At 52.0% G+C, this 22829-nt stretch overlaps 1 protein-coding gene across 1 annotated transcript in view; it reads right to left on the bottom strand.

Annotated features, from left to right (window-relative positions):
* GRID1 (glutamate ionotropic receptor delta type subunit 1) overlaps nucleotides 1-22829 on the bottom strand; it is a 705818-nt gene that overhangs the window by 547217 nt on the left and 135772 nt on the right. The window contains exon 3 of the mRNA XM_044239973.1: nucleotides 8248-8532. Within this exon, the coding sequence (XP_044095908.1) occupies nucleotides 8248-8532 (285 nt within the window). The remainder of the gene's footprint in view (nucleotides 1-8247; nucleotides 8533-22829) is intronic.

Genomic DNA, 22829 nt, shown 5'->3' on the forward strand with positions numbered 1-22829 from the left:
AGAAGTCACCATGGGCTGTAAGAAGGAGGCAGGGGGAGCAACCCACACTCTCTTTTTTATTTCTTTATTTTTTGAACTTGGTACAAAACTCAAAAGGTATTTTTTTTTTAATGCAGTGAAAAATACATCCGTGTTTGTCCCGAGACATTGAGTTTCTCTCCCTAAAACAGCATTTCCTTATACCAACTGTGTATGTTCTCAAACACACACACACATACACACACACACACACACACAAGCTTGCCTTGACACAGAGCAACACTCCACATCCCCGTTCTCAACTTTGCTTTTGTCAACTAACAGTTCCAAGTGTTGGAACTACTCCCTCTGAGTACATAAAGAACTGGTTGTAAATTACATATATATATCATAATATATTAACCAATTTGCTGAAGATGGGCATTTAGGTTGTTGGCCATTTCTGCTGTTGCCAACAATGCTACAATAAATCTTTGTGTATTAAGAAGAGAGTCTGCCTGCAGTGTTCCCCTTGAGGACCCAGAGGCAGTGTGTGAGCAGAGCTGTGTTATGAGCTTTGGAACTCAGACCTGGCTGGCCCCCCATTCCTTGGCCATCTGACCTAGAGGAAACCTCTGTACCTCTCTGAGCCTGCTCCCATGCCTGTAAAACAGGAATAGTACCAGTGCACTGGGAAGAACTGCCATGAGATGCTGTGAGCTGCTGTCCCTGACATGGGACACTATGGTTAGCCCAGAGCAAGGACTGAGAAGGCATGAGCTGTTTCTCACTGACACCTCAGTCACCTGGGAAGTTCAAGTTCTGCCTTTGGCCTGAACTCCAGGCCCTGGGTTTATCCTCAGTCAGATTACATTTCCCCTCCATGCAGTACTCCTTCCCTTTTATAAGCAGCCAGTGAGCCTGGACACAGGCAGCTCCTCAGTGAGCCTCTCAGGCCTGCCAGATCTACAATCCAGCCTCCCTCCTGGCCAGGCCCCATAATCTAGCCATAAGATCTTTCTCTTCTCCACTGCCCCCAGGCCTCCCAGCATACTCTTCTCTCTGCCTGGGACACTCTCCTGCCCTCCTCCCCCCTTGCCCTTTGCTTTCCTAACTTGTAATAGTCCTCATTCAGGTCCTTGTCACCTCCTCCAGGAAGCTTTCCCTAACTACCTTGCCACAGGCTATGGAATGCCCACCAAGAACAAGACTGGCTCAAAGCCCACAACAGAGTCATGGGAGGAATGTCAGGCCACAGCTTTAAGGAGAGAGGTGGTCTACCATCAGGAGCTGTGCATGTCCAGTGCTAGGACCTAGCTGTGGATACCCAGCCTGTAGGGGAACATCTGCCCTCAGTGCAGAGAATGAAGTTTGGGCCAGAGAATATGACATTTGTGTGGGGAAGGACTTCTTAAATGATATGAAAAAGAGCTAACCATATAAAAGATGAATAAATCTGACAACAATATAGTATAGAATGTCTGTGCATTAAGGCAGACTGAAAAAAGCTATCAGGCACACTTAAAAAAAGAAAAGCCTCAATTTTGAAATGGGCAAAAATTTAAAATGGTAAATAGGCATTTCATAGAAAATAAAAATACCCCATAAAGATACAAAAAGGCACTCAACTTCATCTGCTATCAAGAAAATGTAAAAATCATAGCAAGATACCACTTCACATGAAAATCTTAAAAGTGAAAAGACTACCAGGTGTTAGTGAGGTTGCAGTATGTTGCAGATGACAGTATAAACAGTAGAAATGTTCTAGAAAACAATCTGGAATAACCTACTAAAGTGAAACATGCCAGACCAAATACTCCAGCAATTCTGCTCCTTGGGATAGACCCCCAAAAAACTCTTGCACATATGAACTGGGGCAGTCACGGTAGGAAACAGGACAGAAGCTCCTCAAAAAGTTAAAAATCGAACTACCATAGGGCACCCGGGTGGCTCAGTCGGTTGGGCATCTGACTCTTGATCTCAGCTCAGGTCTTAATCTCGGAGTCATGAGTTCACTGGGCACAGATTCTACTTTTTAAAGAAAAAAAAAAAAAAAAAAAGCAACTACCCCAGACCTAGTAGTCACACAACTGAGTATTTACCCAAAGAATATAAAAACACTAATTTAAAAGGATACATGCAACTCTATGTTCAATGCAGCATTATTTACAATAGCCAAGATATGGAAGCAACCCATACGTCCATCCATTGATGAATGGATAAAGATGTAGTATATACATATAATGGAATATTACTCAGCCATAAAAAAATGAAGTCTTGCTGTTTGCAACAACATGGATGGAGCCACAGAGTATAATGCAAAGTAAAACAAGTCAGTCAGAGAAAGACAAATACCACAGGATTTCACTCATGTGTGAGATTTAGGAAACAAAACAAATGAGCAAAGGGGAAAAAAGGAAAGAGACAAGCCAAGAAATAGACTTTTTTCTATCTTTTAGAGAGAGACGGAGAGAGAGAGCATGAGCAGGGGGGGGGGGTAGAGCAAAAAGGAGAAGTAGGCTCCCCGCTGAGCACCTAGCCTTATGTGGGGCTTGATCCGAGAACCCTGGGATCATGATCTGCGCTGGAGGCAGATGCTCAACCGACTGAGCCACCCAGGCACCCCAAGAAACAGACTTTTCACTAGAGAGAACGAACTGCTGGTTACTGGAGAGGAGGTAGGAGAGAGGGGAGGGGTGAATTAGGTGATGGGGATTAAGGAGCGCACTTGTCATGAGAAGCACCAGGTGATCAGAACAAAAACGAGAAAGAAAGAAAAAAGAGAGAGAGAGAAAGAAAGAATGAAAAAGAAAATTTGAAACTTTAAACTTTAAAAAAGAAATTAAAATGTTCATAAGATTTAGGGGCGCCTGGGTGGCTCAGTGGGTTAAGCCTCTACCTTCCGCTCAGGTCGTGATCTCAGGGTCCTGGGATGGAGCCCCACATCGAACTCCCTGCTCAGCGGGGAGCCTGCTTCTCCTCCTCTCTCTCTGCCTGCCTCTCTGCCTACTTGTGATCTCTCTCTCTCTCTGTGTCAAATAAATAACTATTTTAAAAACCTTAAAAAAATGTTCATAAGTTTAAAAAAAAAGTCTTGAACACAAACCTCAAAAGACAAATACAAGAATGTTCTAGTGAACATTATTTATAATACCAAAAACCTAGAAATAACCCAAATACCCATAACACTAAAACAGATAATAAATCAGATGATGCTACACAATCGTAAAAAATCACTGCTAACACACCCTGAATCAGATGCATGGATCTCAAAAACCTAATTCTGAGTGAAAGATGCAGTCACGAAAGTGCACAGAAGTGTGACCCCCTATATTTAAGGTTCACTAACAGGTCAAACTGCATGCTCTGTCTGGCAGGGTCCGTGCCTGTGTGACAAGCCAGCAAGGAGAGCAAGGACTGGGATCCTACGCCGTCAGGATCATGGTCACATCCCCTCAGTAAGGGAGGAGGTAAGAACAATGGGATGCACAGGGCTGCTTTGCATCTCTCTTTTATTTTTTTTTTAAGATTTTATTTATTTATTTGACAGACGGAGATCACAAGCAGGCAGAGAGGCAGGCAGAGAGAGAGGAGGAAGCAGTCTCCCTGCTGAGCAGAGAGCCCGATGCGGGGCTCGATCCCAGGACTCTGAGATCACGACCAGAGCCGAAGGCTGTGGCTTAACCCACTGAGCCACCCAGGCGCCCCTGCTTTGCATCTCTTTAAACTAGTATGAGTTCACAGGAGTTTATCTTCTTATCATTCTTTTAACTTGACATCTACATTATTATCATGGTTGACTTTTAATTATTTTAATAGTTTAAAAACCAGCATACATAGCTACTCATGCAGATACTGACCCATCTCTGGCCTGCAGGCTGGCCCAGGAGTCCACGGCAAACCACTGCACCCTTGGGGATACAGTGGAGGAAAGAGTCCTGGGGTCCCGTCTTCACACTCCAGTCCTGGACAGCCCTAGCCAACTTCCTGTTCCTTCATCTATAATAAAGAAACGTTGTCATCGTACGTGGTGGGGACTCTGAATATTTGTTGAATGAATGAGTCAGTGATTTCTAAGATTCCTTCCCGACTACCGCCCTCATTCCAGTGTACTCACTAGGGAGAAATTGTGGCTGTAGCTTCTGGCACCCAACTCCCCCAACACACAAATGAATATCCCAGAATTTGAAGTGGCACGTCAGAAAGTTCTCTGTTCTGTTCGATCCAAACTTTTGGTATTTTCATGTTACAGATTTTTCTCTCCCAAATGTCAGCTTCTTTTCTATTTTCCCTTTTGCTGTCACAACAAGCATACAAGTAATTTCGATGGAATTTTACCAAATGGCACATCTTACATTTTGTAAACTGTATACACGCAAACTCCTCTCGCACCCCTCTGCCAAGTTCTGTCTCTGGGCCCAGTGATTCGGCTTCTTCGACCCTCGACTCCTGACTCCAATGCCCAGTCCTCAGGTTCCACCAAAGGAAGGTCATTCCTGGGTTGAGAAGGAAGCTGAGGGGCCAGCAGGGAAGAATCAGGACTCCGCCAGCAAGGGAGGGACTTCCCATGTGACATTCACTCACGTCCTGAGCACACCAGCCTTGGGATGCCAAGTCCATTCCAAAGCACTCTTCCCTCCTTCTTGGCATCAACTCTGCCTGGCTGAGGACAGGGAGAAGAAGCTGGAGCATAGCAAGCCCCAGATTACAGAAATAGGATGGTGCCTTGGCAAAGCACATGAGCATTCAGGTCAAAAAGAACCTCTCCGGGCCTCATGTACTTTACCTGTCAAACGCCAACAATAATCCCACCTCAGAGAGTCACGGAATGTCTTTAACATATATATACATATAATATACACTTCATATATGTAAAGATACTTGTAGATCAGCATCAAAAAAAAAAAAAAGCCATCATATCCCCAAAACCCTTCTGTTTGACTTTGGAAGGAATAAAACAGTCTTTACACTCAATTTGCTTTTTAACTGGGCTCATCTGCAGCTCGTGGTGCAGAGGTGGGGTGGAGGAGGGGCCCTGAGGAGTTCTGGAGGCACCATTTGTCTCGGGCATTGCAGCAGCCTGAGTCTACCCACTGCTCTCAGACAGGCCAATGCCAGCCATGCTGAGAAGACACCCACCCCCTTTCTCAGGGGGCTGCATGTACCACAGCAAAGAGCACATGACCTTCCACCACCTCGGCCCACCTAACACAAGGCAGGGGGCAAAACAGGCCAGAAACCAGACATGCACGAGGAGCATAGCCAGGACAAGTGATGGGAGTCCAAGTGGTTAAAGTCTACAGAGACTAGCTTGGAGCTTGGCCTTGGAGGCTGTCAGATCAGGGGACTGATGTCCAGGGCCCACAAAGATAGGAGGTCTGGCACAGAATCCGATGAAAGAGCTTTGGCCTCCAGAAAGCCTCAAGCCAAACGGATCAGCACCAAAGACAGCAACACTCCAATGTATAGCAGTGCCCGGGTATTCCATTAACCCCCAGCACCCACAGCAGAATCAGCAAACACGTCAGGCTGCCACCAGCCCCTCCCCTGCGACACGGAAACTTCACAGAGCAACCACGGCATTTTCTGTTGCTGAGCCAATACAGCCTCGGCATCCCTCTCAACACAGCATTTGAGGTCCTACCAGTTGCCTGTCTGCTAGAGGAAAGCTATCAGTCACCCTATGTCTTTTTGGAATCACTGATAAAGTCCAGGCTGGTTGAAAACTAACTTCAAGGAGCACCTGAGTGTCTCAGTCAATTAAGTGTCTGCTTTCAGCTCCGGTCATGTTCCTGGGGATTCCTGGGATTGAACCCCTCCTCACACTCCCTGCTCAGTGGGGATCTTGCTTTCCACTCTCCCTCTGTCCCTCCCCCTGCTCATGCTCACTCTCCCATGCTCTCTCTCTCTCCTTCTCAAATAAATAAATAAAATCCTTAAGAAAGAGAGAGAGAGAACTAAGCTCAACCCCACCAAAGGTAGCAAAAGCATCCATGTCAGAAAAGGGGGCACACCTTTTCGTTTGACTGGAGGTTCTGAGTCAGAGAGGAGAGGAAAGGGGCAGGGCAATATATCTGCAGAATGAAACATCCTAGCCCACCTCCCTGACCTCAGAGGTGAGACTATCGGGTGCCTTGTCTTTCTTCCCATTCTTCCTTTGTTTTATGTGAAAATTGTCTGAAAACCCCATATCCTCATAAGTGGACTCATTCATACAGTGACAATTTCTTGGGCCCTTCTCCGTGCAAGGGACAGTGCTAAGCAGCAGGCACACAGCCGTGAACAGTCAGTGGCCCACTCTCCTGGAGCTTGTAGCCTGGTGTGACAGTCAGTGCTCGGCAGCAATCAGCCCTCATGAGTGGGTCAGGACAAGCTGAGATCAGGCTGAGCAGGGGGGAGACATGTGTTTGTGAGAGCAGCTCCCAGGAAAGAAGGGAAGCTTCAGACACGTAGAGATCGGGGCTCCTCTCCTCAGGGTCTTGATCCTTGAGCTGACTTAGAGTAAGGGGTACAATAATACAAAAACTCATAGTTTGAGCAAGTGCCATCAGGTGTCATTCATCAGGTACAAGAATTACAGGAGCCCAGGCAGGGTGGGCAGGCCACAGAACTGCTCCCTGCCCTCCTGTGGCTAGAGATCCCCCCCTTCCCAGGCCTTGGGGAGAACCAAGGCTTGAAGAACTTCTATGGACCACAGCGCAAGGAGAGCAAAGACGTCTGAAGAAGGGAACCGGAGGGCGTACAGACCCAGCCCCACAGCACCCAGCCCTGGCGGTGTCCACCGGCCAGCCACAGAACACACTGGATGCTCTCGTTGAAACATCAGTAGAAGAGATTCTCAGAGAAGACCAAGGCACTGAGAGGTGCCCTGTGAGCTCGTCCAGCACCCCCCACCACACCCCGCACAGCACCAGGGAATGAATGCAGGTGGGAAGGAGAGGCCAGGTGCCGGCTAGTCTCTAGTTCAAGCGCCTGGAGCCTCGGGTCACCCTTGTCTCTATCACCACCTCATCTTCATTTCGGCCCAGTGACTGTTTGCTCTTCCAATTCCTTCTGGAAGACTCCAAACAGCATATTTGCTCAAGAGCGGAGGACAACATTCCAGTCTTAGAGCAGCAGAGTATTTAGGCAAATGCAAACATATGCTGGCTTCTCTTCCTAGTTACATTCTTGGCAAAGGAATGATTTCACCAAGAGACGAGGCAAGAGTTTAGAGGGCTCACCCGCGGCACCCTGGCCCCAGCCACTGGGCCGCCAACCCTTACCAGCACCCCTCCACCCTTTAAAGACATGTAATGGGAGAGGCAGTGGCTATGCAAAGGGGGCACAGGGATCCTGCTGAGGGCACCGTCGTGTGTCCTGACTCCAGCCACAAGAATGTACCCATGATAAAGCTGCACAGATGTGAACACGCATACCCAAGTGTCCGCAAACCAGAGAAGTGTAAAAAGGTCTCGGGATCGCACCAACGTCAAGTCCTCCTTATGGTTTCATGTGAGTTACACCACATACTGCCCACCGCAAACCTGGGTGATGTGTGCGCGGGATCTCTCTGGACCATTTCTCATAACTGCACAGGAATCTCAGTTATTTCAAAATTAAAAGTCTTTTTTAAAAAAACACACATCATGGAAACCATTTCATCTTGGGACTAGGACTGGTCTTTCACAGGACAGCCATAAGAACACCTAAAACTAGTTCTCCAAAGCCCATTTTTTGGTGCATTTTTAACCAACAAATCTTATTTTTTTTTCTTCTGGGAGGTCTTCAGAAAAGCTGTGTCCAGCCATACCCCCATGATCCCAGACTGGTCCCATGACCCTGGAGGGGTTCCCCGCCCCTGCCCTCTGCCCCTGCCTGAGACCCTGACACTGAGGGGAGACCAGGGAGCTGGGAGGGTCAGGTGACTGTCCAGCGTGAGGGACGGTCTTTGAAGAGGGGTCTTCTGAAAGGACCGTGCTGGCCAGCCTCCGTCGCTACCTACGTGCAGCCCTTCGGATCCCTGCCGGCAGTTTATTAATATTTTATTGAATACTCTAAGATGATTCAAACTTCAGCTATCATGATAAGGTGTTGTTGCTAGGCGACATTCGTGCCTGTCTACAGATCTGCTTTTGTAGCAATCCCCCCATTTGCAAGCTCAAGGCTGGGCCCCATCAACCCCAAGACCCACTCCACCCAGACCACCCTGAAGCTCTTGGCCGTCATAGCAGCGGCCTGGCTCGAGGGTCTCCCAGAGCCCAAGGTGCCTCCCAGGAGCCCCAGAGCAAACCCCGGCCCCCAACTCACCATACTCGCTGTCATAGAACATGACAAACTTCTGCCAGCGCAGCTCTGTCACCAGCCTGAGCATGACGTCGTTGAGGCGCACAGGTGGTCTGGAGGCCAGCGTGTAGGCCTCCCCGTCGGGGCTGGGGTTCAGGTGGCAGGCAGTGCGCGGAGACCCTCCAGGGTTGCGCTGGACAAAGAGGTGTGGGATGTGCATTGCATCTGTGAGGGACTGCAGGGCGTTGGCAGACGCACAGCCGGTGGACGTGACCAAGGCCAGAATCCCCTGGGTCATGAGGTCACAGGCTGGGAAGAGAGGGGAGAGAGAGGGAGAGGTCAGCCTGGAGACAAAGCCGCACTGACTTTGATCCACAGGGCCCAGGCCTAGCAGCTTGCACTCAGGGGGACCCCCAGGAAATGCTGCCTCCCTCCAGAGACTGAGAACCACCCCGGGCAAGGCCAGCAGCTCTCACATGAGGAGTCCTACTAAGACTTTCAGGGCTCCTGCCAGCTAGATGTTCTTACACCCGTTCCACAGCTGAGTAAATGGAGTAAATGGAGGCCAGGAGAAGGCAAAATCATTTGCTATGGGCTACTCAAGGAGGGATGGCAGGACAAGAATCCAACCACATCTGCTTTGAGACACCCGTCAGAGCGGCTCCATTAGCCATTCTGTTTCCCACCTGGGTTGTGAGCCCTTTAAGAGCCAAGAACACATTTTGTTGATCTGTGTATCTCTGAGGCCAAGACATGGGCCATGAATATACTGTGTGCTTCACGTTTATTGGCTGAACCGAACTGATTGGGGCTGAAGGGAATGAATTACATCAGAAAGTCAGGGAGACACTTACCCCAGAGGACTCAGGTTGCAGGCAAAAAACAAAAAAAGAAAAGAAAAAGAAAGAAAGAAAGAAAGAAACGCTAGGTCTTCTGGCCAAGTCCACTTGATTTATATCATAAAATACGGGGTCAAACCCCAGATGAAGCAGGTGCTTCCAGAAGCCCAGGATTATTCTAAAGCTGATAATCACAAAGGAAGACGCTGCTAGGCAGAGGCAGAGCCGGAGGGAGGGAGGCGCCAGCAGCCTGGGCCAGGACCGCGGCACGGCACGGCTCATCTTCTTCACGAGTCACCCAGGAACCGCAAGGGATGCCCCTTTCAGCCACACACTTGCATCTTTTGGGGACATCAGACCAATTAATAGAAAGATGCCCATCCCGACACCGCAACCCACTGCACCAGTTTGGAAGCAAACATTTATTAATAATGCTTATGTGACGGAGGAATGTGGGAAAGCAGATGCAACTTCAAAACACAGCCTGTGAATGTCAGCAGGCCATCTGCTGCAGACGGCAGACTTCTCAACAACTTTGACAATGCGGTTGTTGCGGTGGAGGGCCTTTGGGTTTATGTAATGTCTCAGACGAGGCTGAGAGAAGGAGACCAGCAGCAGGAAAAACAAGTCCAAGGGGAAGGAAGCAGAGGCTGGGGGAGGAGACGCCAATGCGTCTTGAACCTTCACACTCACTCCTCAAGACTCCACATCATCAGTCTGGCTAAGGACCTCCCATCTCAAACACCCCCTGCACCCTGTACTTCCCCCATCCCGGCACAATGCATGGCTGGTGTAACTCTCTGTCTCCCCTACTGGACCACAAACTCCAAGAGGCCATGGGCTACGCCTGTCCTGCTCACCATCCTTCCCTAGACATGATCCATTCCCCAGCGGAAACCAGTGCAAGAATACAGTAAGCCTTAACATTTTCACGCCCTCGGGTCAATAATTCTACTCTAGGCACTATCCAAAGTATAGGAATGGCTTGAGAGCCCCAAACACTCAGAGGACATTGATCCATACTCTCAAAATATCTCTCACAATCTAAAAGATGCAAATAGGGGAGTGGTTAGGAAAAATGCTCCATTTGTTGAAAGCATACGTAGCCTTTAAAATTACTTATGAAAATAATACAGTAACATGGGAAAGCGCTTGTCATAATTATGTGAAAATAATACAAAATTGTATGTATTTTATTGTATCAATTAAATAAAATAACACAAATGAAAGAAAGACTTGAAGAGAATATTGCAAAATGCTAAAAGTGACTGCATTTTAGAAGAAGCCTGAACTGATTTTCCGTCTTTTCTCTATTTTGCCAAAATTTTGAGTCGTGAACAGATAATTCTTTGAGAAAAGGAAAATCATCTTCCGGTGATGGATAAGTACTGAAGCCATGAAGGAGGAGGGACTATTTTGTGAGAATTTTCTCCGTGCCAAATACCGTTGAATACTTTGTGTATTCTGTTCTCATGACACCTGTGTTTAGCAGGTGGCTTCGCGTCCATTTTCCAGATAACAGGCCGGGAGGAAAAAACAAGCGATAAGGGACAGGGCTGAACTGAGACACAATCCAGTTTAAAAAAGACTTTTGAGAAGCAGCTAAGTGACAACCGCGGGACACAAAATTATATGCTCCCCAGGACTGCAGTTAGGCAAAAAGCATACTTGGGGAAAAGGCAAGAGAAATCACCAAAAGGCAGGAGAAAAGCAAGGTGCTGTGATGCTGAATGAATTCCTCCTTATTCTCTTGTACCTACTCTTTTCATTCCCAATACACCAAATTTCTAACTCTAAGAAGTAATCACACAAAATGACCTGACATCATGAGGATACAAGGCTGTCCAGACACCCAGCCCAGGATACGCATGATGGTGCTCATTTCAGCTGTCATCCACCCCATCCAACTCCCTCCCAGGTCACCACCTGACTTCTGGGGGCAAAACCTGCACCCGCTCCATATACACCAGTTCTGAAGTCTCTGAACCTCTCTGAGCCTCAGTTTCCCCACCTGGGCATGCATCCCACTGCTCCCTGCAGACTGGTTCCTTCCTTCCTGCGTGTTTCATACATACACTCAGTACCCACTCCCCTCACTATGTGCAAAGCCCTGCACTGCGTACTGGAGGGGAGTAAAGAGCAAGAGAACATTAAGCCCCGACTCTGAGGGGTTTGGACCCACCAAGAAGACAGACTGCACAATCCAGCCCATGAGGAAGGAGAGATGATGCTCCTTGAGCTCAGAGAGGGGTGACATCAGGGCCTTGAAGAAAGAGGATTTAGACCAGCATGAGAGAGGGGTGCAGTGGGACAAAGACAGGGGCCAGGCAGCAGGAACATGCTCAGGGAAAAAGTGCCTGACCGGTCATCTTGCCCCATCCTGCTGGTAACCAGGGACACCAACCTCTTGGCTGGACCTGGGCTCACCAGGGCAGTGGAAGACACCCTATAATCTAACCACAGGTCTGGTTAAGGGTCCTCTGGTCAGCAGGCTGTGGCTACAGGCATGTTTCCTTCCTGAGCCCCCATTTCCTATTAAATGAGTATAAGAATCTCTCCCCAGCAGAGTTCTGGCAGCACTGACTTAAAACATGCATAACAAAATAGCATGGAGGACAAGGGGAGTTAGAGAGGAGAAGGGAGTTGGGAGAAATTGGAAGGGGAGGTGAACCATGAGAAACTATGGACTCTGAAAAACAATCTGAGGGGGTTGAAAGGGCGGGGGGTGGGAGGTCGGGGTACCAGGTGGTGGGTATTATAGAGGGCACGGATTGCATGGAGCACTGGGTGTGGTGCAAAAATAATGAATTCTGTTATGCTGAAAATAAATAAAAAATAAATTTAAAAAAAAAAACCATGAATAGCAAATCCCAGCTTCTGCCATACACAAGAAAGAAGTTAAACAGGTATCAGTTTCCTGCCACTCTCCTTGGGCACACCCATCACCCCATCAATATCCCCACCTAAGTCACACCCAGGATCCCAAGAAAGAGTAGTTAAAAAAGAAAGGGACCTCACGCCTGCTGATGACAGCCCTCCCTGCAGAGGTGGGGCTGGCTGTCCTGCCCCTCGAACCGACACCTGCAGCACCATGCAAGCTCCTCAGGCCACCAGCCTCCGGGACAGGGCCGGTGATTAAGGCTGGAAGCCTCGCCCAGGCACTAATGGAGAGGCCCAATGCCAGTCAATTTCCAATCTGTTATGAATGGCCTGCTAATTGGGGCTCTGTTGAAATGATGGTTATTTAGAGGCTCCTAACATAAAAATAATATGATCAAAATACATCAGATCAAAGCCAAATCAGCTATTAGCTTAATCAAGGTTGTGTGCTCATTCCTGGGACAGGACGTTATACAACTCATACCCACACTGTAGGGAGAGGGGCTGAACCCCAGTGCTGGGGTCCCCTGGCCGGGGTCTGAATCTGGGCCCTGCCACATTCATGCTGTGGGTTCTTGGACAGTGCTGGCCCTCTCTGGGCCTCTGTCAGATGAAGACGATGGCACCACTTCCCAGAGCTGTTGTGCATGTTCCAAGAAGAATCTCGGTGTGTGAAGAGCCATTTGCACTGTCTGACACCCAGTAGGGATGCAGAAGCCACCAGAGTCATTGCCTCTTTTACTTGGAGGTGTTTCTGTGGCTTGCTACAAGATAAGAGCCTTTGTTACCATTCTTTGCCTCCAATATCATGTGGTCATAAAGCGGCTCTCTCTCTTGATTGCAAGAATGCAGGCTTGATGGCTTGATAAGGGCACCCTGAGAGTGGCTCATCAGCTGGGAAAGCAAAAAGCGGAGATGAATGTGATCAGCTTCCAGCCCCCTCCCCGTGCTGGGCGGCCTGGGAGAGCAGAGGGTCTCTGTAAAGGTCTGTGCACTGCGCAGTGGCTTCCCAGGAACTGGGGGAAAGAATGCTCAGAGCTCGAGCTTGGGCCCAAAGGAGAGGACCCACGAGCTCTGCCAGGATTTTAGGACAGCCCCACAATCCCATTCCCGCCAGTGTCCCCTGAGACGCCATCCTACTAATCCAGGCTTTCCCAGACACGAGACCCTCAGGGTAGGACATGTCAGGCACAGCACCGGCCACATCATGGGACAGATGGGCTCTCTGTAACTCTCATCCCACCTGGGCTTTCTGATTTCCTGGTGAGAAAACTGAAGCACAGAGAGGGTTGGCCTTTCAGCCAGGGCCACACAGCCAGAGAACAACCAGCAAAGAGAGCATCAGAAGCAGATGACCAGAAGCCTCTAGAGCCAGTCCTGGAAGACACAGTGGCCAGTAGGGGACACAGTCCAGGATTCCTGGGCTGCTGTGACCCCACACTTCCCTGGAAAGAAATTCTGAGGGCAGCTCCACACTGAGCGCAAGCCCTGAGGAAGGAGCTGGCAAGTGGGCACGAGGCCTCTCCCAGCTGACAGCAAACCCTTGGCTTTATCAAGTCACTAGGTGCCCAGAGTGGACGCTGTTGGTGAGAGAGGTGCCCCCAGACATTGAGGTCACTCCAGGCACCAAGACTCACGGGGGCAAGCAATAGCCCCAGAGGACTTGTGCTGGAAGAGACCACCCAGAAATGATGCTGCCCACAGCCACCCCGGCCTCCCCTCCACCAGACGCCCGCCCCCAGCCCCTGCACATTCACACCTGCTCCTTCTGGAAGACCAGATGTGGTCCTGGTATGGTGGGATCCACCATGTGGGCCCTGCACTTCTGAGGACAAGGTCCCCTAACCTCCTGTGCTAACTGGCCTCTGTCATCCCTCCAAGAATCCCACATTTTCCAGATGGACAAGGCAAAAGAGGCCACTCCACCTGGGTCAAAGCAGACATGCCCAGAGCAGCCTGACAAGACTCTGCTTGTCTCAGCAGGCAACAGAAGGGAGAGCCAGGCTCTGGGCAGCCCAGGGCTTAGCCCTGCCCTCCAGAAGGAACAGTCTGTCTCTCACAGGGGGTCCAGCACCTCTGCCTGCCCCCTAAGTGGGGCTCCCGGTGACAAGTCGTTATTCTAATCTTCTTAACAGCCGTGAGCACTCACCCTCCCAGAGCCACCCTCATTATCTGTGCCCTTCCTTTCCTCCTTTCAGCTGGCACCGGCTTTATTAATATTTGAATTCTAATGGCTAACGCTTTAAATTAAGGTAGCATTTATAAATACTTTATAGTTCATGAATAATTGACCAAATTTAGTATTGTCATAACTCATAGTAAATTATTGATCTATGAAGAATAAATATTTTTCTCATGTTTTATTAAGACACTTAAAAAGGTAAACAAAACCACGAAATGGGGGGAAAGGGTGGCAGCACCAGACAAAGGCAGAGGTTAGAGCTCTGCTCCTCTAGGATGCTGACCCTGCCCTCGCTGCTCACCAGCAAAGGACACCCCAAAGGAGAGTCAGCAGAGCCTCACCTCCTGCCCTCTGGTGGATCCTGTCCCACAGACCTACTTAAAGCGTGCACTCCCAGCGGCTTCCGCCTGCCGTCACTCCCTGCTCCTCTCAGCTCAGCGTCTGTCCAGTCATCCTTCGGCTGAGTCCAGCTGTCATTCCGGCCATCATTCCAGCCACTCTCCTGCAAACAACCTCATGCCCCGCCCTCTCCTTAGGTAGCACAGCTGCTGAAATCCCCAGTGAGAGTCACCCCGGCTGGTCAAACTGCCCTCCCCCTTTCTCCATGGCTGTGAGCAAACGGTGGGGAGCCAGAGAGACCCATGCACCCAGCAAGGTGGTTATTCTGGTCACCAATCTCAGCAAACGGCGCACCCCTCTCCGCCACGTGTTCTTGACCCTTCTCTCTCCCTGACCCTCTGCATCCAAGCCATCACCAAGTCTTGGATGTTTTATATAATATGTAAATAAGTCTTGGGTCTGTCAACTTCCCTCTGCCACCTTGGTTTAAACCACCATGACATCCCCCACCTCGACCTACCTCAACCTCCCCACTGATCCATTTCCTGCCTTCCACTCTACACGCCACAGCACAATGGCCTTCGTGGAACACCAAACAAGCTGTGCTTCCCTGCTTACTGTCCACATTAACTTCCCTCTGGCTTTAAAATAAGACCAACGCTCCCAACCAGACCTGCAACCCCACACCCATACCCTGTGTCCCAGGCAGCGGCCTTCATGCCCTAACTAAGGTATACTCCAAGCTCTCCTTGCTTCTAGGTCTCCACAAATCTCCCTTGGTCTGCAGAGCTCCTCCTGCGGCCGGTGGCTGGCTCCCCTTCTTCTGGGTTTCTGTGGGTAACCGTCACACCCACGAGAGAACTTTCAATGACCTTTAGCTTCCCTTACTGCACTTTGCCTGCATACCATCCACCAACATTTGCAACTGTGGACTACTTTGTGTGGCCTCCACCAGGCCTCTCATTCTCTGACCCATGAGCCCATGGGCAAAAGCGCGGGCATTCCGCTTACCCTCTGAGCCACTGGCCCAGCGCCCAGCACAGCACAGCAGAGCAACAAGCTGTTTAAGACTCCCACCAACTCTGCAAGAGAAGCGCTACTGGCATCCCCAGTTTGTTGGTGAGACAGAGTTTTCAAACCTGCCAAGGTGCCCAGATACTCATGTCCTCCCAAAAGGGAAGTCACATCCCAAAATCTGGAGAGTCTTAGAGTAAGGAGAGCTTCACGCAGCGCTTAGACGGTGCCAAGGGAACAGTGAGAGAGAAGTCAGTGGAGACCCCAAAGTACCTCCAGGCTGGGAGCGCCCATGCCCCTGCAGCCTCCCTTCCCACCCAGCCCAGGTGAACAACAGGAGCAGCTCCAGAGGGTTCCCATGGATGCTGGAGTGTAGCCTGAGGCAAGTGAGCAGCTGGTGCAGGCAGGACACAGGGAGCAGAGCAGGAGGGTGGAGAAGAGCTGGCAGGACCATGCCAATCTCTGGGGCCTCATCCTTATGCCAATTAATGAATCAAAACTGATTCCATGCTCCCACAGATTGGAAACACAGGGAACACGGGGTGGGATCGTGCTGCCTTATTTATAGCTCTCCAGCTCCTCGTTAATGACTTTTACTGCTCCGCCAATGGAACGCCGGGCTCCCGGGCTGGATTCACACAAAGCCTACACTGTGGAAGTTAAATCAGGACAGTGACAAGTCCTGGGAGACTCAGAGAACCTCGAAAGCAGCAGTGCACCCAGGGGCTTCCTGTAGCTCTCTCCGCAATCCAAGCCCAGAGCGCTATTCCTGGGCTCCCCCCTCCCAACCCGGCCTCTGAATGCCACTCCCTACTCCTGCCCACATCTCTCATCAGCCTACTGGTCTCCCTGCCTCCCGGCATTTCTTTCTCTAACCCATTTTGCAGACCAAAGTTCAACAACCAAGCATGCTCCCCAAAATTCCTGCCGTGCTCCCCATCACCTGGGAGTCAAAGTCCCGTTTGTGAGATGTCCCCCAGGGTCCCCCAACTCCACACACCAGCATGGCACCCTTCTATTGTCCCACATGCCCCCAGCTCTGTGCTCATACCACCATGCCCCTCTCCCTTCACACGTGCTCTAAACTCCTCCTCCTCCTCCAAGACCCATCCCAAGTGCCTCTTTCTCTATGGAACGTCCCTCGACTTCCCCATGCTAAGAAAAACTAATCCTCCCTTTCCCTGGAGGTCAGAGTATTTTAGCCTCTCTATCAAGTCTGTATTATTGGACTTCATGCTTCATTCCTAAGGTTCCAAGAAAAGCGACACTCAAGATTGAGTTTCACAGCTTTCTGCAGGTCCAGGGCCTGATACAGAGATGATGAGAAGATGTTCAGGGCAGGAAGGAGGAAGTGAACGCACAGATGCCTAGGGACAAAGAGCTGGGAATGTCAGCGCCCCAAGGTGAACGAGTCCCCCACAGAATCTGTGGATGGGACGCATGTCGGGAATGGGGCAACGGCAAAGTGTGTCTCATCCTGGCGCGGGCCTAGCCCTAGGCAGCATGGGGAGAATTAAGACTGTGGGCTCTGGGGTCTCCTGGACTTGGCTCCAGAATCTAATCTCTGCAGAGATGAGCCCGGGGGCCAAGGGACACTCACTTCCTCTAACTCTGCCCAAGAAGGAGAGACGGTATGGGGGCGGGAAAGGGACCGTGCGAACTGTGGAGAAAGCAAGGGTGCTGTCTGGGAGCCGACGAGGCAAGGGGAGAGACGCACCCAGATCTGAGGAGCGCCGGCTCCCGGGGCCTCGGAGGAGGGACAGCTCAGGTCCTGAGCCCAGGTGGCAGCCTGGCTCAGAGAAGACAGCAGGGGACAGCTGGCGGCACAGGGAGCTCAGCGTTCCCAGGACATGCACTCAGGGACAAGGGGCATCCTGTATGGCCGCAGCTGGGACAGGCTTAGATACTCCAAGGTAGGCAAGACGGCGTTTTCACCTTTAGAGCCAGAGGGACTGGGGGTGAGGACACAGCCACTCTGCTGCTCTGGACTCCAGAAAAGACGGGAGCCGTGCACAGACGGCCGCCAGGCGCCATAGGGGGCCCGGCACATCCGCCTCATTGCTGAACCCACAGTTCCCCAGGGAAGTGGGTACTGCTACCCCACTCTTGACAGGAGGAGAGAGCCAACATCAGGGTGTTGCCCGAAGTCACAAGGAAGCCTGGATTCAAACCCTGAGCTGCCTCTGACCCACGAGACAGGCAGGGCCCCAGCTAGAGCTATGTGCCTCAAGCAAGTCACTTCAGCTGGGCTGAGCCTCAGCCCTCACTTACCAACAGGCTAATAATTGTCCCTACCTCTAGGGCTGCTGGGAAGATGGAATAAGCCAGAGGCCAAGGCTGGATGTACACCAAGAGGCCAGATCCCAGAGCCTGACCTCAGCCCTCCCCACATCCCTGGGCTGCCCAAGGCCAGCTCACATGTGCCTCTCCCCTCCTTCCACCTGCATGTGTCTCCCCAAAGCCAAGGCTGTCCCATCACCAGACCCGCCCAGCTTAAGTGCTCCTGCCAGGCCTAGCGTAGACCTCTCAGACGGGGAACAGAGACTCAGGGAGGCTGCTGGATCTCCTTCCCATCTCAACCTATGTCTAACTTTTCTAGCTTTCTCAGGCCATCTCTCTCATTCCCCTGTTGTTGCTTCTCACTTTCTGAGCCTTAGCCTAAGTTCTCTCTCAGAGTGCATGTGTGTGTGTGTGTGTGTGTCTGTGTGTGTGTGTGTGTGTGTGTGTATGTGCGTGTGCGTGTGAATCTCTCTCCCCCACCAGTCTATGCCCTCTCTCCCTAGTAGGGCTGACTGTCCCAGAGGGACAGAGCCCCATGTGTATGCCTTGACTCCCAATCTCCACCCTGGGTGTATAAGCTGGCCCACGGATACCCGCCAGCTAGGCCCTGAGCGCCCCATTTCCTCTGACCACACACACAAGGGGTTAGTGTCCCAGGAGCAAGTGTCACCTCTCAGCCAGCGCCCCTTCCAGAAAGCTGAGAGGGTGTAGAAACGTCCCCATCCTGCCTAGCTCCACCTCTGAGCTCCAGCTCTGAGACCCCACACTATTCCTGTGGCTTGGCCTCCCGGGAGGCTTCCAGGAGACAACGTCTTGGCTCTGAGGCACAAAGCAGGAATACCAGCGGCTCTGCTGTGTCAGGCTCACATCTCCATCACCTGTGTTCCCCTGGTAGAAACTCAGCATTCCAGACTCAGTTCAAGTGCCTCTTCCTCTCCAGAGGGCTTGTTCCACCAGTTAGGACACCACAGGCCCTGCTTTACACACAAGTACAGTCGGAGAGCACCATTGTTTGTTCACAGGTCTCTGTCACACCCTGGACTGAGTCCCCTAAAGACCTCTCCATCCCTGGCACCAAGTCTGAGACAGACACCCAGAGAGGCCTTGGGGGAGCAGGCAACAACAGGCCAATTTTGGATGGACATATGCTGGCCCTGGTCTACCCACCACCACAGGGGCAGCCCAAGATGGCACTCTCACTCAGGGCAACAGGTTGTCACACCCCATGGGTCTGTCTCTAGGGTGAATGTCCACAGGGACACCCACACAAACCCCACAAGCCCGAGCAGGTCAGGCAGGCATGGATCCAGCCCACTGTGCTATGCCCTGGTCTATCTCCCAATGGAGCCCGGCCCTGAAGCACTGGCCAAAGCACCCCCCCCAAGTGGGCAAAGATAGCCCCCTCTCAAGGGGAGGATCCCCACCACTGGACCCCAGCTTCTGGGTTTTGCTGACCCAGGGAAGCCCTTCGTTCATCCTGCCACGTTCCCTGACTCTATCACTGGGAGGGCTGCACCCGCCCTCCAGAAGGAAGCCTTGAGTTCAACGTTGCCACCCGCATGATGTCCCTCAAACAGGGTGTGTGGATTCCCCTTTAGGTGCCACCCCTCCACAGCCCCACCCCGCCCCTCACTCTACTCAGCCTAGCTGCCCTCCACCTCTGGCTGCCATCCAGCCCCCACACCTTACAGCCAGAACCAGGGATAAGGCCAGCCTCTCACCCCTCTGCACACAGTTCCCCACAGCCCTCAGCACACAGCACCCAGGGTGAGGGCTCTAGGAGTAGGGATCTAGGACCTAGCCAGGGAGGTAGCTGTGGCAGCAGGGGCTGAGCACACCCCCGGAGCCCTGCAGTGCTCTCCACGTCTTTGTCATGCTCTCTGCATGGAGCAGTCCCAGCAGGCTGGTGGCCACACTTACTGGTCCAAGCCCACAGCTGACTGTGAACACAACAGTGGGGTGGGGGGGAACCGCCCCCCAGATTCCTGACCTGTGTCTTACAAATGAACTTTGCTCCATTCAGCCCATGACTCCTCCCAGGAGGCAGCAGCCACAAAGCCCTAGCCTTAGTCTGTCACTTAGCATCTGGGAGCCTGGGCCAGTCTCTTTATAGGACATCGATGTATTATTTTTTAAAAGAGGAGGACAAGGAGGAATGGGTCACAGCACCCGCATTACACACAAGACGTAAAAATAAAGCCTCTGGCACAAAATACATCTTGAATCAATTCTACGATGCTAATTCCTTCCCCTTGGGAAGCGTCTGTTCCCACATTCATCATTCATTCACTTATCAGGTGCTCAGCACCCTCCCTCCCAGCTCCTTTTCAACCAAGCACACACTGTTGCAGAGGACATCCAATGACACAGGGGAAGGTGGCAGGCCGCTGTCCAGCCCACTGGGGGCTGAAACAAAAATGAAGCACTCCGTCCCTCCCAGAGAGATGGAACAACCCACGGGAAGATCACAGGTTCCAGAGCTGAACTACCCACACTCACATCCCTGCTCTGTGCCTTCAGCTGCGAGTAGCTTTGGGCAATCCCTGCCCTCTCCATGCCCCACCTTAAAAATGGCCTTACCACACTGATTTCAAATCAGATAAATGCATTTAACCAAGCAAACAAAATCCACAGTGCCTACGTCACAGGATACGAACAAGCCTCAAATGAGTTCCAACCCAGAAAGCATCCAGACCCCGCCAGTGACTACAACTAACCCAGCACCTGCGTGAGGAGCAAGCTAAGACCAGGGAAGAAAGCAGCCCAGCCAGGTCCAAGAACAGGCTGCTGGTGAGGGCCATGGCCACCCTGGGCCCACCTGTGCATCTCCCCAGCAGGGGGCCCAGGTGCAGCTCTGCTGGCGGGGGCTGAGTGGGGCAGGACCCAGCTGAGGTGCTACATGCCAAAGCCTGCAGCTGCTTCTCTCGTTCACCCCAAGGCCCTGCATGGCCTTGACGTCTATCACCTCATTACCATCCGAACAGCCGTCATGACAACACAGAGCCTCCAACACGGAAGAGACGGTGCTACTCTTCCAGAATGCATCTGGAAGAGGCAGGTGCCTCTGCTCCCAGCAGCCACCTCCTGACAGTCTCTCAAGAAAAGGAATTGGTGCTGGTGTTGGTGCTAGCCCAGCCCCCAGGGGCAGCTTTTCCGGCTGCACCAGCCCGGCATCCCAAGGGAATGGAGGCAAAGCCCTTAGGACACAGGCCAGGCCTGCTGAACCCGGTCACAGGAGGCTCACTCCTGAGATGCGAGAGCGAAAGCCCAGCCGGTCCGGGGACATTAGGCATCTTGGCTCCCAGGTGCTTTGAAACAGACTGGGAGAGAAATCAGAAATCTCCTGCAGCCAGCAGGGATGAGAGGGGTTCCTTGCCAGTGATAATGAAAATTTTCACAGTAGCAGATGCTTGGAGAAAATTGAAAAACAATACAACAAAATTCACACAAACCAGAGAGGAACTTAAGAGAAACCCAATCAGTGGGGCTCAGTTTTTCCATTGGCACCTTTCCTGCCATGAGAAGACCGATTGGGAACCAGATCCTCCCTATTGGGCAATCAAATTGCCCCCCAGGCCCTACGACAAATCTCTCCAAGTACCTACCATGCACCCACGCCGGGAACAATGAGATGATGCAGATCTGGGCCCAGGTTCTAGAAACGCCATGTGGAGAGGGCACTGGAGCATGGCCCGGGAATCTGAGGCTCAGTGTCCCTGGAAGGATGTCAGGTGACAGGGGCGTGACCGTGAAGTCATGCAGCCCGGGATGGCAAGGGGGCTTCAAAGAGGACAGAGCCACTGATGCTGGGACAGAATGCAAATAAAAGGGGGACCAAGAGAAAGAGAGCAACTAGGCCCCTGGCAACATGGCATGATCTAAGGCAGGCACATGTGGCATCAGTGGACCCACCAGGAGTGAGGGAGACACAGGATGGGGGGCTCAGAGCAGAGGTCTTGCCTGCTCAGCTGCTGGACTTTGTTTTGATCCCACAAAGAAGACTTGGAGGGCTCCTGGGCACAGGCAAGGCCAGCTCAGAGCTTGCCTTTGGAAAAATGGCCCCAGTGAGATGCAGCAAGAGGACTCGAGGCCTAAGCGGACTCCTCCTGCTCCTTGCCCTGCCAGGGCCAGGGCTGGGGAGTGTGGGTACGGGAGGCAGTGAGGACTGTCAGGGCCCTTACAGGTCAGGGGATAGAGTCAGCTAGAAGCACAGAATGGCAGGGCAAGCAAGGAGTCAGACCCCGAGCCCAGGCTTCCTCCCCCCGACCCCCCAGATCGAGCAGGACTAGTGGCACATGGCCTGACATCCCCCACAACCCAGAAGAGAATCGCCACACTCCCCTCTACGGAGGGACAGCTGAGGCTTGGCAATGTGAAGTTTCTTGCCAGGTACAACCCACCCCCTGGCTAGGATGAGACCAAGAACCCAGGCCTCCAGAGAGGCACAGGCTGCCCACCCAAGCCTGGGCTGAGGGCCCAAAGGGCAGGGCTGGATGGGAGCTGGTGCCTTCCAGCCCTAGAGGGAGTAAGGCCAGCCATTCGGCCTGCGGTCAGCATCTGCGATGCCCCGGGAGGCTCAAAGAGCTCTAGGAGAGAGAATGGAATGCCAGGGAAGGAGCTGGAAGAGGAGAGTGGATGAGCTGGGAAAGCAACAGTGGGTCCCTCCCCCACCTCTGCCCCTAATGGAAAACCCCATGGAGGCCACTGGAGGCACAGGCTGAGCCTGAGGGATGCAGACACCCCAGAGCAGCTGGCAGCCAGGGGGAGAGAGGAGAGCCAACCTCACCACATGGGGCATGGGCGCTCGAGGTAGACCCTCAGTGCAGGGGGCCCATCACTCAGACTGATCACCTCTCAGATCACTGAGGGGAACAGAGGGTGTAAGCCTGGGCAGAGCTGCTTCATGAAACTCTCCAAGTCCGAGCAGGCACACGCAGTACACAAGCCTTTCCCTGGAGCCCAGCTCAAGGGGAGCAGGTGTCCCCTTCCTCCCCTTCAGCCAAGCAGAAGGTGGCAGTGCCAGGGGCACACACAGAGAACAGAGCTCTCACCAGGTGGGGGCACACGTGAGG

The sequence above is a fragment of the Neovison vison genome, chromosome 2, assembly GCF_020171115.1.
Source record: "Neovison vison isolate M4711 chromosome 2, ASM_NN_V1, whole genome shotgun sequence".
Classification (NCBI taxonomy): domain Eukaryota; kingdom Metazoa; phylum Chordata; class Mammalia; order Carnivora; family Mustelidae; genus Neogale; species Neogale vison.